Source organism: Cervus canadensis, chromosome 19, assembly GCF_019320065.1.
Source record: "Cervus canadensis isolate Bull #8, Minnesota chromosome 19, ASM1932006v1, whole genome shotgun sequence".
NCBI classification, from domain to species: domain Eukaryota; kingdom Metazoa; phylum Chordata; class Mammalia; order Artiodactyla; family Cervidae; genus Cervus; species Cervus canadensis.
In genome coordinates this window covers 7,713,659-7,727,491 of record NC_057404.1, presented here as the reverse complement: position 1 = coordinate 7,727,491, position 13,833 = coordinate 7,713,659, and the positions used below count along the sequence as shown (strand labels likewise).

The 13,833-nt window shown below is 38.1% G+C and overlaps 2 protein-coding genes across 4 annotated transcripts in view; one reads left to right on the top strand and one right to left on the bottom strand.

Moving 5' to 3' along the window:
- Positions 1-13,833, top strand: part of WDR19 (WD repeat domain 19) — an 88,840-nt gene that overhangs the window by 74,884 nt on the left and 123 nt on the right. For 2 of the 3 annotated variants that reach the window (XM_043438181.1, XM_043438183.1), the window contains one exon: positions 229-542. The exons of the other annotated variant lie outside the window; for it this stretch is intronic. The gene's annotated coding sequence lies outside the window, so the exon portion shown is untranslated. Of the gene's footprint in view, positions 1-228; positions 543-13,833 lie in introns of those variants that run through there. 3 annotated transcript variants of the gene reach the window in all.
- RFC1 (replication factor C subunit 1) overlaps positions 2,257-13,833 on the bottom strand; it is a 73,622-nt gene continuing 62,045 nt past the window's right edge. Inside the window, exons 15-25 of the mRNA XM_043438184.1 lie at positions 12,885-12,999; positions 11,489-11,580; positions 10,724-10,861; positions 10,482-10,577; positions 10,260-10,358; positions 8,939-9,093; positions 8,695-8,812; positions 7,157-7,302; positions 5,528-5,741; positions 4,145-4,336; positions 2,257-3,130 (exon numbers count right to left, since the gene is read on the bottom strand). Coding sequence (XP_043294119.1) covers positions 3,047-3,130; positions 4,145-4,336; positions 5,528-5,741; positions 7,157-7,302; positions 8,695-8,812; positions 8,939-9,093; positions 10,260-10,358; positions 10,482-10,577; positions 10,724-10,861; positions 11,489-11,580; positions 12,885-12,999 — 1,449 coding nt within the window. The 3' untranslated portion in view covers positions 2,257-3,046. The remainder of the gene's footprint in view (positions 3,131-4,144; positions 4,337-5,527; positions 5,742-7,156; positions 7,303-8,694; positions 8,813-8,938; positions 9,094-10,259; positions 10,359-10,481; positions 10,578-10,723; positions 10,862-11,488; positions 11,581-12,884; positions 13,000-13,833) is intronic.

The following is a 13,833-nucleotide window of genomic DNA, read 5'->3' as shown; positions in this document are numbered from 1 at the left end:
CCATACAATTTTAGTCAACTCAAAGGCCAAGACTGAAACTCAGTACTAATTACAGACTGAAAATTTCTCACCTACATGTCGTGATCCTGCTTCACATTTCAGAAATGAGCAAAGTATCTTTATCATGCTTAGCTTTTTTATTACTAAATGCCAGTTTATTACTTGAAACCCTTATAAAAGCATATGGGGTTTTTGGTTTGGTTTTTCTATTTTTTTTTGCCTTTTTAGGTATAATGATCCTGAGAAGACTGCGTTTTTCCACAAGAGAGGCTGTGTTTCTGCCCCTAGCAGCTTTAGAGATGGTTCTTCCTGGAGACAGAAAAAATAAGGTCATGTCTCCAGGTCACCACTGTCAGCTTCTATAGAGTGACAGTGATATGTAACATGCTGTTATTTATACTTTGTATATTTCCTCTTCTGAGTCTTACATATTCAATGCTCTGTACTGTTAATAGTAACCTATGACATAATTGTAAATATTCAGCTTTTTGATATCTTTTATATTTTGAAATATCCCCTTTAAAATAAACTTATTAAATATTTGTAATGTTTTCCTGTATTTAAAGACAAAGAGAAAGTAGCTTTGAAACACTGAAGTTTAGACAGCACAGATGTTAACAGCATTAAAAAGTTTAAAGTGAGGCTTACACACATCAAGGCTATTTAGCAGAATCAGCCCTAGAATAAAAACATCAAAAATGAATAAAATCAATATTTGAAAGAATGAATGAAACTATAAGCTTATGTTTCCTGAGTCATCGTACTATGTAGTACAGAATTCCTGTCAAAAAGTTAAATCATTTGACTTCCGCTGACGATGTACATTAGTCAGTATCTTCCCCAAGGTGGCCTTGAGGGCTCCTTCCCCCTAGTATGGGATGTACCATAGTATAGTACCCCACATACTATGCAGGTTAAAAGTATATACTTCCTTGCCATCCAAAGCCAAAGTCTGAGCAGAGACAGGGTCATGTAGCCTAACTCTGAATGTATCAGATGATATGATTTTAGTGAGTGTCTAAGCCCCTTATGGGTAGGTTTAACGATAATGACTTGTATCACTTGTGTAGCCACCAGCATCCTGAGCATTACAGAGGTACCTACGAGCCGAGGGTAGAAACCAAAGTGCCAATGAAGTTTTACAGCACCAGGTACCCATGTGAATACCTCCAGCTTTATCATCTCTTTTTTCCTCCCAAAGGCTGGCTGGAGGCCTTGGCCTTACTAAGTGATATAAGTCATTAGGGGCTTAGCCATTCACTAATGAACATAACTGTACCAAAACTTATTTAGGAAGATACTCTTCCCAGTACATACACTAGTATACTCCTTGTTATTAACTTCAAGAGGCCTGATAATGTTGCTGCAAATAAAAGACTGCCAAAACTTAAAAGATGAAGGATAAAGTAGTAGTAGTAAGTAAGAAACTAGTAGTTTCTTACAGACTACCAGATAGCCAAGAGTCAATGGATCTCAAAAAAAAGCAAGTATGCTGCAGGGATGACGTGTGGCCTCCGGCGGCTCCAGATCACCCTGGACAAGTAAAGGGGCACCACCTGCTGCCCTGGGGGCCAGGAGATGACAATCACAGTCTCTCTCCCGGGGAGCACAGAGCAAGTTAACAGACACGACTTGCATATCCAAAAGCAACAGAAGAATATGCAGAAGAAATTCATGCTCACCCCACTGGTGAGATGAGGCAGTCATCAGTCAAGGACACCTTCACTGAAGCAGAAGTTTCAAGCGGGGCTTTAACACAAAGAGGGACATGGCTCAGTAGGCAAAGGCTTAAGGAAACGTTTTATTCCCATAATGAACTCAATCTACATAGAAGACGGTTTTCACACTGGTTAAATACATTTTAAATGTCTCGAGACTTAATCTTGTTAAAGAGGTGAGAGAGACAATCAGTTCCCTAAAGGCTGGGAACAGAATCCAGATTTCACATTCCTTTTAACACAAACCTCACAGAAGTAGCACATACCTCTGAGCATTTACTGACAAGATTAAATAATCGCTAGACACCCAAACTCCAGGCACAATCTAAAATCCCAGCAGGGTTTGTGGAGACTGTCAGGACAGAACTGGCTCTCCCAGGGACAAAGTCCACAAAAGCCTGTGTTCATTTTGTCCCAAACCAGAGGAAGATAAGAGTCTGAGCCAGCCTAGGCCTTTCTGGTTTGAACCTGATGAGCTGAAACTCTGGAAGGTTAGGAATGTCTGACAATCCTGCAGCCACAATACCCTCTAGTATTAACAAAGAGGCCTCTCCATGAAATTCTGTTCACAGCAGCGGTGTGTGTGATTGACTTTCACAGGGGTAAGGATGTTTGGAATTAGAGTTTGACTCTTCAACTGCAAAAGTTACATGTTTTACACAAGAGGTTAGTAGGAATATAGTTAGCTTTTGTATCCAATCATTTGCAAATTAGTAAGGAAAAATATACCAACATAATATTTTACTGTACAAGGTAACAATCTTAAGAATCTGTACATGTAGCCTGTGAAAACATTTTTATTCCTAGTTTATATTTTGCAAGATATCTGACAGTGTACAAAGAAAACCCAGTTCTAGGTGGTGATTATTTTGTGTTATGATTTATTTACAAAAGTTCACCACATTATAGTAACTATGCTTTTTAAAAAATCGGGACTGGTCCCATAATGGCCATAGGATAAACTCGTAAGCCTACAAAAGCCGCTTTAATACCTCTGTTCCCAGACATATTACTGTTAACTAAAAATCTGACTCCAAAGCCCACATGTAGTTTCTAATTCTGATTATACAGTCATTCTGAAGTACAATCTTGTTAGACTGATGGGGACAGTGGAGGACCTATGCAGTCCTATTAACCTCTATAAGAGGTGTACATCAGCCTACTGGTTACATCCTTCTAGCTGTACCACCGTTTATTTGCAATGCGACCATGAGGTCCCACTACACTAAAACATGGTTCCTTTGGGAAAACAAGATATTCTCTAAGACCAGCTGAGACTGGTCAGCAGGGTAAGCAAAAAGTAGCTGTCAACTGTGAAAGAAAGTGTTTCATTTCTTTGAACTTTTTCCTTTTCCTTTTCTGGACTCCTTATCTTTTTCTGATTTTGAAGGCTTTGAAGATTTTGTCTTTTTCTGTTGGGAGGGAAAGATACACAAAATAGTTAGCATTTGTGTTTATGGGTAAGTTCATCTCTACAATAAATCAAATCTTTATCCGCAACTTAATAAAGAAGCAAGGTTGCAAACGCCTACATCCTGAACTGCGTCGACCCTTGATGAGCTTACTAACAACTGGCTAGGTGTGTGGCCTTTAACTACAAAGCTATTTAGCCTCTAGAACTAGAATATGTTCCCTGACAATGCAGTTTCTTAGACTTCAAGTATAGATATACTTAGGAAAGACAAAACAACCAAGAGATAATTTACACACACAGTAATGCTTTCATGAAGAACTGCCTTTTCTTTCGGTTTCAGATTAGAGATCCAAACACACAGTTTGAGCAGGGGAAGGAGTGGTATGTCTAGACAAGACCAGTGCGAGCCACACTGGAGACGCCACTATCCCCAGCCCCCCACACAAACAGGATCGAGGGGCACGGATGATAAACGCACCCACACCAAGGACAGAAGAGGATACAAACTAGATTTCCTTTGCCTTGGCCCATGGGAAACAGTGGACCGACACCATAAATGATTTTAATCTTTCCTAGGAAAAGATGAGGATGTTTTGCTCTGAGAAGTTTCTATAGGCAGTTCAATAGCTATAGCAAAAATACAACAGAAGGGAGGAATAGTTTCATTAAAAATGCTTTTCTTAATTGGGCTGTGAAAATGTGTCTGTGGATAAAGCACACACCAAGAGTGGGGGGAAAAAAAAACAGTCCTTTCTCCAACAGAGAATATGACCATCAACATGATGGCCTATTTTCTTGCTATCAGGCTCCTAACCTTATAAGAAGCTGTTTATAAAAACGAAATCTATACTTTCTCTACCCTTGGAACTGTGATGAACAAAAAAACTTTTTCTCAGCTTCCTCTGCTACTTGCTAAACAGGCTCTGAATAATTTCAAAAGGCAAGTTACAGACAAGGTAAGCTATTTTGAGGGAGTATCATGGCTTCTCCTATTGGTATATTAAAATAGTACCTTGATCATAGCATCAGTTTCCAAAGTGTCCTGGTCCTTCTCATCCGATTGAGAGTCATCTTCATTTAACTCTTCGTTGTATTCAGAATCCAGCGACGGGCCTGTGCTGGGCCTGTGTGTCTTCACTGCCTGGAGTGAATACGGAGTGAGGTGGACTTCTTTATTGTAAGCTCTTGTGAAGGCGGCTTTCACCTGCACAGAAGGAACAGAGGAAGGTTTTTAAAACTTCAGGTGTCAAACAACCCCTTTAAACTCTGTAGGCCTAGAGGCTTTGAGGAACCCATTGAAATTGTTTGTAAAATATGCATGCATGTACATGTAAGTCTATCTATCTGCATTTTTCTATGGAAAAGTTCCATATTTTTCATGACATTCTTAATAGAGCCCATGACAAAAAATAAGAATCAAACATTGTAAATCAGGGGCTTCCCTGGTGGTCCAGTTAAGACTGCACGCCCAGTGCACGCGGCCCAGAGTCAATCCCTGGTCAGGGAACCAGACCCCACATGCCGCAATGAAGACTTGGCACAGCCAAATAAATAAATGTATTTTTTAAAAAACTGTAAATCAACTATCTTTCAATAAGATTTTTTTAAAATAAGAATCAGTATTTGGGAACATTAGGCAGACTTCTAATCATCGTTTTAGGTCATCATTTTTTTCTATTCAGTGCTCTCCGCAGTTCTACAAAGTGACAAAGTTGATCAGTAAACCAACAAATCAAAAAAGATTTACAATAAAGTACAGACTAAAGGTGGCCTTTAATTACCACAGAATATTTAAATTACATTTCCCACAAAAACAGGTTATTTCAAAATACTATGTAACTTGAAAAGCCTTAACTTCAAGCTTCTAAACCTAACTGCTGAATTAGTGCAAAAATTCTAACAATGGATGTCTCTTGTGAGAATTTACCTATAGTCATTCCCATAGTCCAGTTAAAGTTCTAGAGAAGTCACAGAGAATGTAACTTCCAGAACAGCACCAAATAAAAAGGCACCAGGTGAGGTCTTAGATATCACAAATTCATGTCACTTTAGTTTTTTCATGCTCATTATAAAAAGTCTGTGTGTCTGTTACTCCCCCAGGCTCATCTGCCCATCCTTATAAAGAATACATTTATTAATACATTTGCTCCTCAGATTTCACATCGTGCTTTCCCATTTAGCATAAAGCAAAGATAAAACTATAAATTACAGTCAAATCCCAAAGTCTATTCTTAATATTGTACTCAAATAGTATCTTTGGAAAGTGCAGGCCATAAGCAAAAAGCATTTAAGAAAAAAAAAATTAAACGTTTGAAAGCATCTAAAACATTTCTGAAATACTCCTTGTATATGGTAGTTATAAAGTGTTGGAGAACCAACGGAGTACATAGTTTACCTTGGGATCCAGTTTAGAGAACGGACTAGGTCTGCCTCCCCAGTTGCTAATTTCCATAATATTCTCGAAGTCATCTTTCATCAAATAATATGCGTCCATAAGAGCAACAACATCCCGTACTCCTTCTATCCCTTGTGAGGCCAAGGGCTGTACAAGTGCATCCCTTAGATGTGACAGATAATCCATGTTTACTGTCCTTTTGCTGGAGTAAGTTCTTAAATCAAAACAAAAGAGACACAATTGTAGTCACTGGCAAACTACCACCAGCTCACAGTTTGCTAGAATTTAATCCACTGATAGTAAACTCGAAGGAATGCTTACTAATCAATAACTGGAGTTGGGAAAGCTTAGCACTTATACCACTAGGGTAATGGGTACACATTAGTGTATCTACACAAATACAGTGGAAGCATCAGAGAGGGACACCTGGGCAAAGTGATGCTTCATCTTTAAAAAGCAATGGGCAAAAAAAAAAAAAGCAATGGGCAGAGAACAGGAAAAGAGCTGAGGTGCAGGCCTTCAGCTTTATTAATGAGAAGAGCTGGGGAAAGAGCCCTTTCCCGCTTCTGGAGGCCACCTACATCTCTTAGCTCACAGTCCCTTCTTCCATCTTCAAGTCAGCAGGGGAAGAGCAGCATCGTCAGATCTCTGCCTAACTGCTGCCTTCCCCCACCACTCTGTTTTTGGTAAAAACACTTACGATTACATTGGGCCTATCCCGATAATCCAGGATGACCTTACCATCTCAAGATGAGAATAAATTCGTGTTAAGACATTGAGTTTTCGTAATTTGTTACGGCAGCAACAGAAAACTAATACAGGGTGGCAAAAAAATAAACAAACACACACCCCATACCACAGGCTATGAAGAGGGAACACAGTAGGAAGTAGAATTCTAGAGGAACAAAAGAAAGGCGCGTCTTGGTTCAGTTTTAGATAAAAGTTAACAGTAGACTAATATTCTCTTCAGGGACCAGAAAGGAAAATGCAATTATTCAAGTAGTTTTTCATGGTTAAAAATGAATCCCTAAAGTTCACCTAATATCTGTGTGCATATACATTTTCTAAGTTTCTAAACTGTAACAGAATTTTACCAAATAACTAGAATTTTTGAACTTCTTAAACTCCCTCTAAGGTGACTGGTTTTCAACTGTCTGAGTATCTACCTTCTGTAATATGCTAAACTGTATCCCCTACCCCAAATGACCAGGTCAGTTTACTATTAGCATAGGAGGCAAAAAGTAGTTCATATATTTAAACAGTTCTCTTTCTCCTATTAAGTATTTTGGAGACCAAGACATTATGTATGCCTCCTGGTAACAGACATACTCACAATAACAACAAATAATAGCACTACCTCAGATTTATATAGTTTTAAAACTTAACATTATGGCACATCTACCATCTGGCTTTATTTTCCAAAGTATCCTTTTAAGTAATAAAGCAAGTGTTACACTAATTATAGATAATAAAACTCAGGGCCATGAACTTATCCATGATCATTTATCTAATTAGTAATAAAATCAAAACTAAAACACAAATCTTTGTGACTCATGCTGTCATTATTAGATGAAGGCTAAATACACTGCCCTGATTTTACAACGCCGAGCATGGAGTGATACTGCTTACCTGAGACTCATGTGCAAAGCTAGGTCCTGAACAATACGATCGTGTTTGCCCATAGATGAGTACTTCCCCAGCCAACTTGGGAAGGTAGGAAACTGGGTCATGTGACCCCTCATTAACTCTCCAGGAAGAACACTGGCATAAATGGCCTAAAAAAAATTAATTGCAGTCCACAAGTTAAATCCAGTACTAAGTTGCTTCTTTAGCAGCTGCTGGCTTCCAAGCAGCCTCTTGAAAGTGAGGCAACACTGTCCCCGGTCTCCAATTCCAAGACAGTCAGGCCCTTCCCCTCTGTCTCTGTTTTGCTGATATGGGAAGCTTCGACTTGAGAAGACAGCTAATTGCTTTAAATGCCTTGGACCAAAACATGTTATGGCCCTCAGAGGTCATCTCACCGACCTAGCTGTCATAGTCAGCGGGTCTCAATACACCAGTTACTTCAGGCCAGTGTCATGGAGAAGATTTTAAGAGGGATACGATTGTCTTTTAAAAAATATATTGATAGACCCAGGTCAATCAAAACATGGAAAATCTAATAATTAGAGAAATAAGTAAACTGGCACTTGAGAAAAGTTCTTTTTTTTATAGGTATCCTTGGTTATCTTTTATAGCCATGGGTTTTAACTTTTTTAAGGCTGGAATTATACATAAATTTTCTACCCTGCTTTCCTCTAACAATTTTCTGTCATTAGTGTTCTTTATATTAGATCACCTTTACAATTTTAAAGGCTGCATACACATACCATCAAGAGGATTTACCATAATTAATCAGACTCCTATTGCTGACCATTGAGATTTTCTCCCATTTCCTGCTATCAGAATTAACGCTTTAGGGAGTATTTTTGCACATTAAATTCTTGCTGTGTTTAGCATTATTTCTTTAGGATAAATCCTCATAGGTATAATTAATTATTAGGTACAGAGAAAAATGAACACTTCTAAAACAAAATAAAAAGATATCTTTAAAAGAAGAGTAGACCTTCCAGAAGTCCCTTGCTTGTTACTCAGGTCAATAATTAAATATGCAAAACTCAAGAGCAAATAACAGTCTTAACAATGAAAGTTTGCAAAATTCTATTTGAGTAAAAGATATCAACCTACATAAAGTGCTCAATATAAAACTGCCTCTGTAGCAAGGAAGTTGAAGAAAATCAGAATTCATGTATCAGGAAAGTGGTTGCAGACCTCCCCTTGCAGCATTTCTTAAAGATTAAGCTACTTAGTAACAATACGGGAAAGCCAAGAACTACAAAAAAGAAATGGATTCTGAAGATAAAAGAAAGCAAATGAAACTAGAGTCACATCTTAATTACGACCAAAATCTAACTTTCCTATTCCATATATCCATTTATAGAAAAACACTGAAAAATAAGGCTAGATTAAGGAACAGAATAGTGACCACAGGATACTTTATAAAAGACTGTATTTTGGCCATTAAGAGTTTAAATGTTTATCTGATATTCAAAAAATTACAAGAGCTAAAAGCTATTTTTGCTCTAACTAAAGCAAAGTCTGCACTTTAAGGGCAGTTCTATGCCTACCTGTGTGGGCAGAAGACTCCAGTTTTGCTTATTCCGGATTTGACGGTCCACTAGGTCACCATCACATATGCTGTCTGCTGCCCTGCTTAAAAGCATCAAGTGCTTTTTCGCGTCACCCCTGCAGGAATACACCGGTCTGGGTTACACCACGGTCCGCACCCCACATCCCTCCCTCCCAGGGTGCCTGGCCTTTGGAGGGCTGCGACGGTGCTGACCCCACTCCTCACCACCTCTGAACACTCACCCTGCAGCTACGGGCTTCACATGGATGTAGTTCTCCTGGACAAAGAGGGGTGCTATCGAATAATCATGGAAAAAGAGATCTGACTTGTCCATAAGTGACATATGAGCAGTCTCCTCTCCAGTTACAAACACTTTCCGGGCAACATCAAACGGGCCCTGAAAGACAGAGGGACGTAGCTAGTAGAACAGCCAGTATCCAAAACGCTGACAACAGCGAACGCGGGCTAAGACGCGGGGCAGCGGAAACTCCAGTTCACTGCTGGTGGGAAAGCAAGATGTTACAGGCACTTCGGAAGACAGACCTTACAGAGCTCTTATCATCCCATCCAGCAACTGTGCTCCTTGATGTTTACCGAAATGAACTGAAAACACAAAATAGCCTGCACATGGATGCTAATAGCAGTTTTATTCAAAACTGCCAAAACCTGGAAGTAATCAAGACGTCCTTCAACAGGAGAATGAACGGATAAACTATGGTATATCCAAACACTGTACTACCATTCAGCACTAAAAAAAAAAAAAAGTTATAAAGCCATGAGAGGATATGGAGAAGCCTTAAATGGACACCACGAAGTGAAAGGAGCCAATCTGAAAAGGTGACATACTATATGGTTCCAACTGTAGGACATCCTGAAAAACCTGAAACTACAGAAACGGTAAAAAGATTAGGGGTTGCCAGGAGTTGGGAGAAGTGAGGGATGAAGAGGCAAAGCAAGGAGGATTTTAACGGCAAAGTATTCTGTGCAATACTACAATACAAGCCATTACACATTGTCAAACCTCACAGAACGTATAAAACCAAGAGCAAACCCTAATGTTAAACTACGGACTTTGGGTGATAATGATATGTCAGTGTAGGTTCATCAGTTATAACAAATGTAACACTCTGGGAGGGGATGTTGATAGTAGGGGACATTATACAAGTCTGGGGACAGGACATACCTAGGAAATCTCAATTTATATAGACCTCTAGTCTAGTTTCAGAGAGGTCAACTATAAACCATTTGAAACAAGATTATTCTGAAGTTTCAAAACCATTCAAAACCTGAAACCCATACACAAGGGACTCTGGAAAAGCTATTTTATAACTACTAAGGCATAAATTTCCTCTCTCAAAATTTACAATTACACTGACAGTCCTCCAGGAAAAATCTGCTTGAATTAAAACACTTATTAGCAGCTATATGTATATTTATTTACTATAAACATCCATAGGTTGTGTAGATGTCTCTATGAACTATAATAACCATTTCCATTAGATTAATACTGATAGGAAAAGAAATGTTTTGGCCAAGAAAGTAGGAAATGGAAATTCATTTTACCAGTTTGATATCCTTTTTGGCTCTATGAGAATCAGCCTTGGCCTGGTCATAGGTTAATGCCTTATTTCGTGCACACCACATATTCAGATTGTGTAAAACCTAAAAGAATCACAAGCAAGATACTGTCAAGATAGGAAAACACTGCCACTCCCCGTCCCCAAAACACTAAAGGCATCAGTTAAAAAAAATTGTCAACTGCTATATAACATATATTTAATTTACCTGTCTGATATCTTGATTAGCTCCCAAAATTATTTCATTCATAGCTGGAGGGGGTATCTTTAGACCCTCTTTAAATGCGATAGACATCATAGCACCCTGAAATTGACAAGGGAGAATGAACCTTCAATGATTTTTTTTTAATTCACATAATCAGATATTTTAAAATATTTATCAGGTACTTTTAAAAATTGACCCAAAAAATACATGACAGTGTGATGGAGAAAAAATTCCAATTATCATACCTTAATCTGTTCGACCCGAGGTCTTTGAAAACGAAGATCAAAACAATAATGAACCAAAGAGCGAATCTTGGGATGATTTCTATCATTGCACATACAAATAATGGGAATTTTTGTCTGTTTTATCAGGCCAATTAATTCCTGAAAAGCAAATTTGCAACATAAATGTAATTTGTAAAAAAGAAAAATCACAAAATGTATGTATTTTAGGTTTTTGTTTTATTTTTTTTACTTTACAATATTGTATTGGTTTTCCCATATATTGACTTGAATCCTCCACGGGTGTACATGTGTTCCCCATCCTGAACCCCGCTCCCACCTCCCTCCCCATCCCATCCCTCTGGGCCATCCCAGGGCACCAGCCCCGAGCACCCTGTCTCATGTATTGAACCTGGACTGGAGATTCGTTTCACATATGATAATTTACATGTTTCAATGTCTTCTTCCCATATCATCCCGCCCTCACCCTCTCCCACAGAGTCCAAAAGACTATTCTATACATCTGCGTCTCTCTTGCTGTCTCGCGTACAGAGTTATCATTACCATCTTTCTAAATTCCATATATATGCATTAGTATACTGTACTGGTGTTTTTCTTTCTGGCTTACTTCACTCTGTATAATAGGCTCCAGTTTCATCCATGTATTTTAGGCTTTAAAACCTCCTCAGCAACATGCCTTAATTGCTGTAATTATAATTAGCTCTTCTAATTTTTTTTTTAAACCTAAAAATTAACAGTGCCACTACAAACATACAGTCCTTTCATTACCTGAACTCCTCCCCTGTCCTCATTGCCAGCCATGCCATCTACTTCATCCATGATGAGAGCATGCTTCATGCCTACTGCATGGACTGTTCCACCTGGCCCATGGTGAGAAGCAATGGGATGGGACACACAAAAAAAAATTGTTCAAACACTGCTGCTTAAAAAAAAAAAAAAACATATATACACATACATATAAATAACATGGGTACATGATACAAAAGTCAAAATGCACAAGAGTAGGCAGTGAAATTCTCTCCCACCTCTGTCCACTAGGGCATGCAGTTTCTCTCTCTAGAGGCAAATGAGGTAAACAAACTCAGGTACGTACTCCTAAGAGATATCCTACACATTAAAAACATGTGTACATAAAAATTTACACCTTCAGGACTTCCCTGATGGCCTGGTGGTTAAGACTCAGCACTTCCACTGCAGAAGGCGTGGGTCTGATCCCTGGCAGGGAACGATAATCTCGCATGCCACATGGCAAGGCCAAAAAAATAAATAAAATGGAATTTCTATTTTTAAAACACACACACACACACACACACCTTGGTTTTACCACTTAATATATTTTCATATTCTGCTCCTTATCTGTAGATACAGAACATCTCATTTTTTAAAGGCTGTAATATTCCATTTTACACATATATCAAAAATCAATCACTTTTCATTGATATAATAGGAAGATCCTTCAATCTTTTGCTATTATGAATTGTATTAAATGAATATCCCTACATGTATGTGTCATTTTGCATATATACAAGTATAACAGTTGCTAAATTCTAGGAATCAGAATTTCCGGGTTAAGGGTATGTATAATTTATTAAATAACTTCAAGAAATGCTGTCAGACTGCTCTCCAGAGGTTGTACCAATTTACATTCCCAATAATCATGCATATGAGTGACATTTCCTGAGCAAATTCTTTTTAACAATCATCTGTACCATTCAGTAACCAGGCAAAATACCACAGATTCTAAATACGCAGTACGGTCTGTAATCTGAATATCCTACTTGCCCCATGAACTCTGGCCACACCAGCCCACTAGCTGCAACCTGCAACAGCGACTTTCATACCATGTCTTGTCTCCTTCTCTGCCTTTGCCTGAAATAATCTCTTCCGCCTGCAAACGATTCTTTCTCATTCTTCAAGGCCCTTTGAACAAATGTCACCCTGTCATGGTAGCTTTCCCCAATGTCCCAAATAGAACCAAAGGAACAAAAGGTAACTGCTGCCTATCAGGGCTACGTCATTCTCTCAATAACCCCAGGATTTAATAGGGTGCTTAGCACACAGTAATGTTCAATCATAGTAATGTTATTGAACGTTGAAATGAACCCATTTTTCTTACATAACCTCTCCCCACCCCTCCGCCAAAAAAAAAAGGAAACCCACATACTTGAATAGAAGCCTTTGATGCTGGTATTATTCAGCGACTCAGCAACAGTCTCCTTCAGACTGTTCTTACTCCGAGTGTCACTTGCATTCAGCTCCACATAGCTATATCCCAATTCCTAATCAAAACGTTGGAAAACATTACCATCACAATGCAAATTATTAACTCTCCCCACAAAAACAAAGCAATTAAGAAGGAGGCCAGAAAAGTCACATAAGTAACCATGGGTAAAAAGATAAAGTAGGATACTAACAGACAATGAGATTAACTATAACATGAATCACAATAAGATTTTTTTTTAAATATCATGTACATACATAACACATAAATACACACACAAGTGCAGTCTTAAAATCTCAACTGTTACATATAACTAATCTGGAAGAGCATATCTGAGCGAGCAGTTTTACTAAGTTCGCTTCTTAAAGTCCCCAAAAGGATTAAATACAACTACCCCAAGATTTCAACACCAGATACAGAATTAAGATATCAAAAAGTACATTAAGATAACAAAAAGTAATAATTGACTCTTCAAGATAAACTATAAAGTTAAATTGTTCTTTGTCATATTATCCCAACATATAATCTCCCTCTCAAATTGTGAAAAATCAACTAACTTGGGCTTATTTCCCCAAAGTGATCATTATATGTTAAGGCATTATGCAAAACCATTAATTCCACAAAAAAGTAATGATAATAATAAAGGGGGAAAAAGGCGTCATAGTCACAACTGTAAAGACTAGGGAAGACATTTTTTGTTTTTGTTTTTAAATGTTAAATAATAGAGTAGAAAATATATAGTTATTATATGAGCTAAAAATTTATGGTTTGGTCTATAATAAAAAAGACTAACCAAAAACATCAACCTGTGGGACAAAGGGTTGGGAAATGCAGTGATGAATTTAAAGTAAGTTTAAAATCTCTCGTTTAATTTTTCTGATACTACTTCATG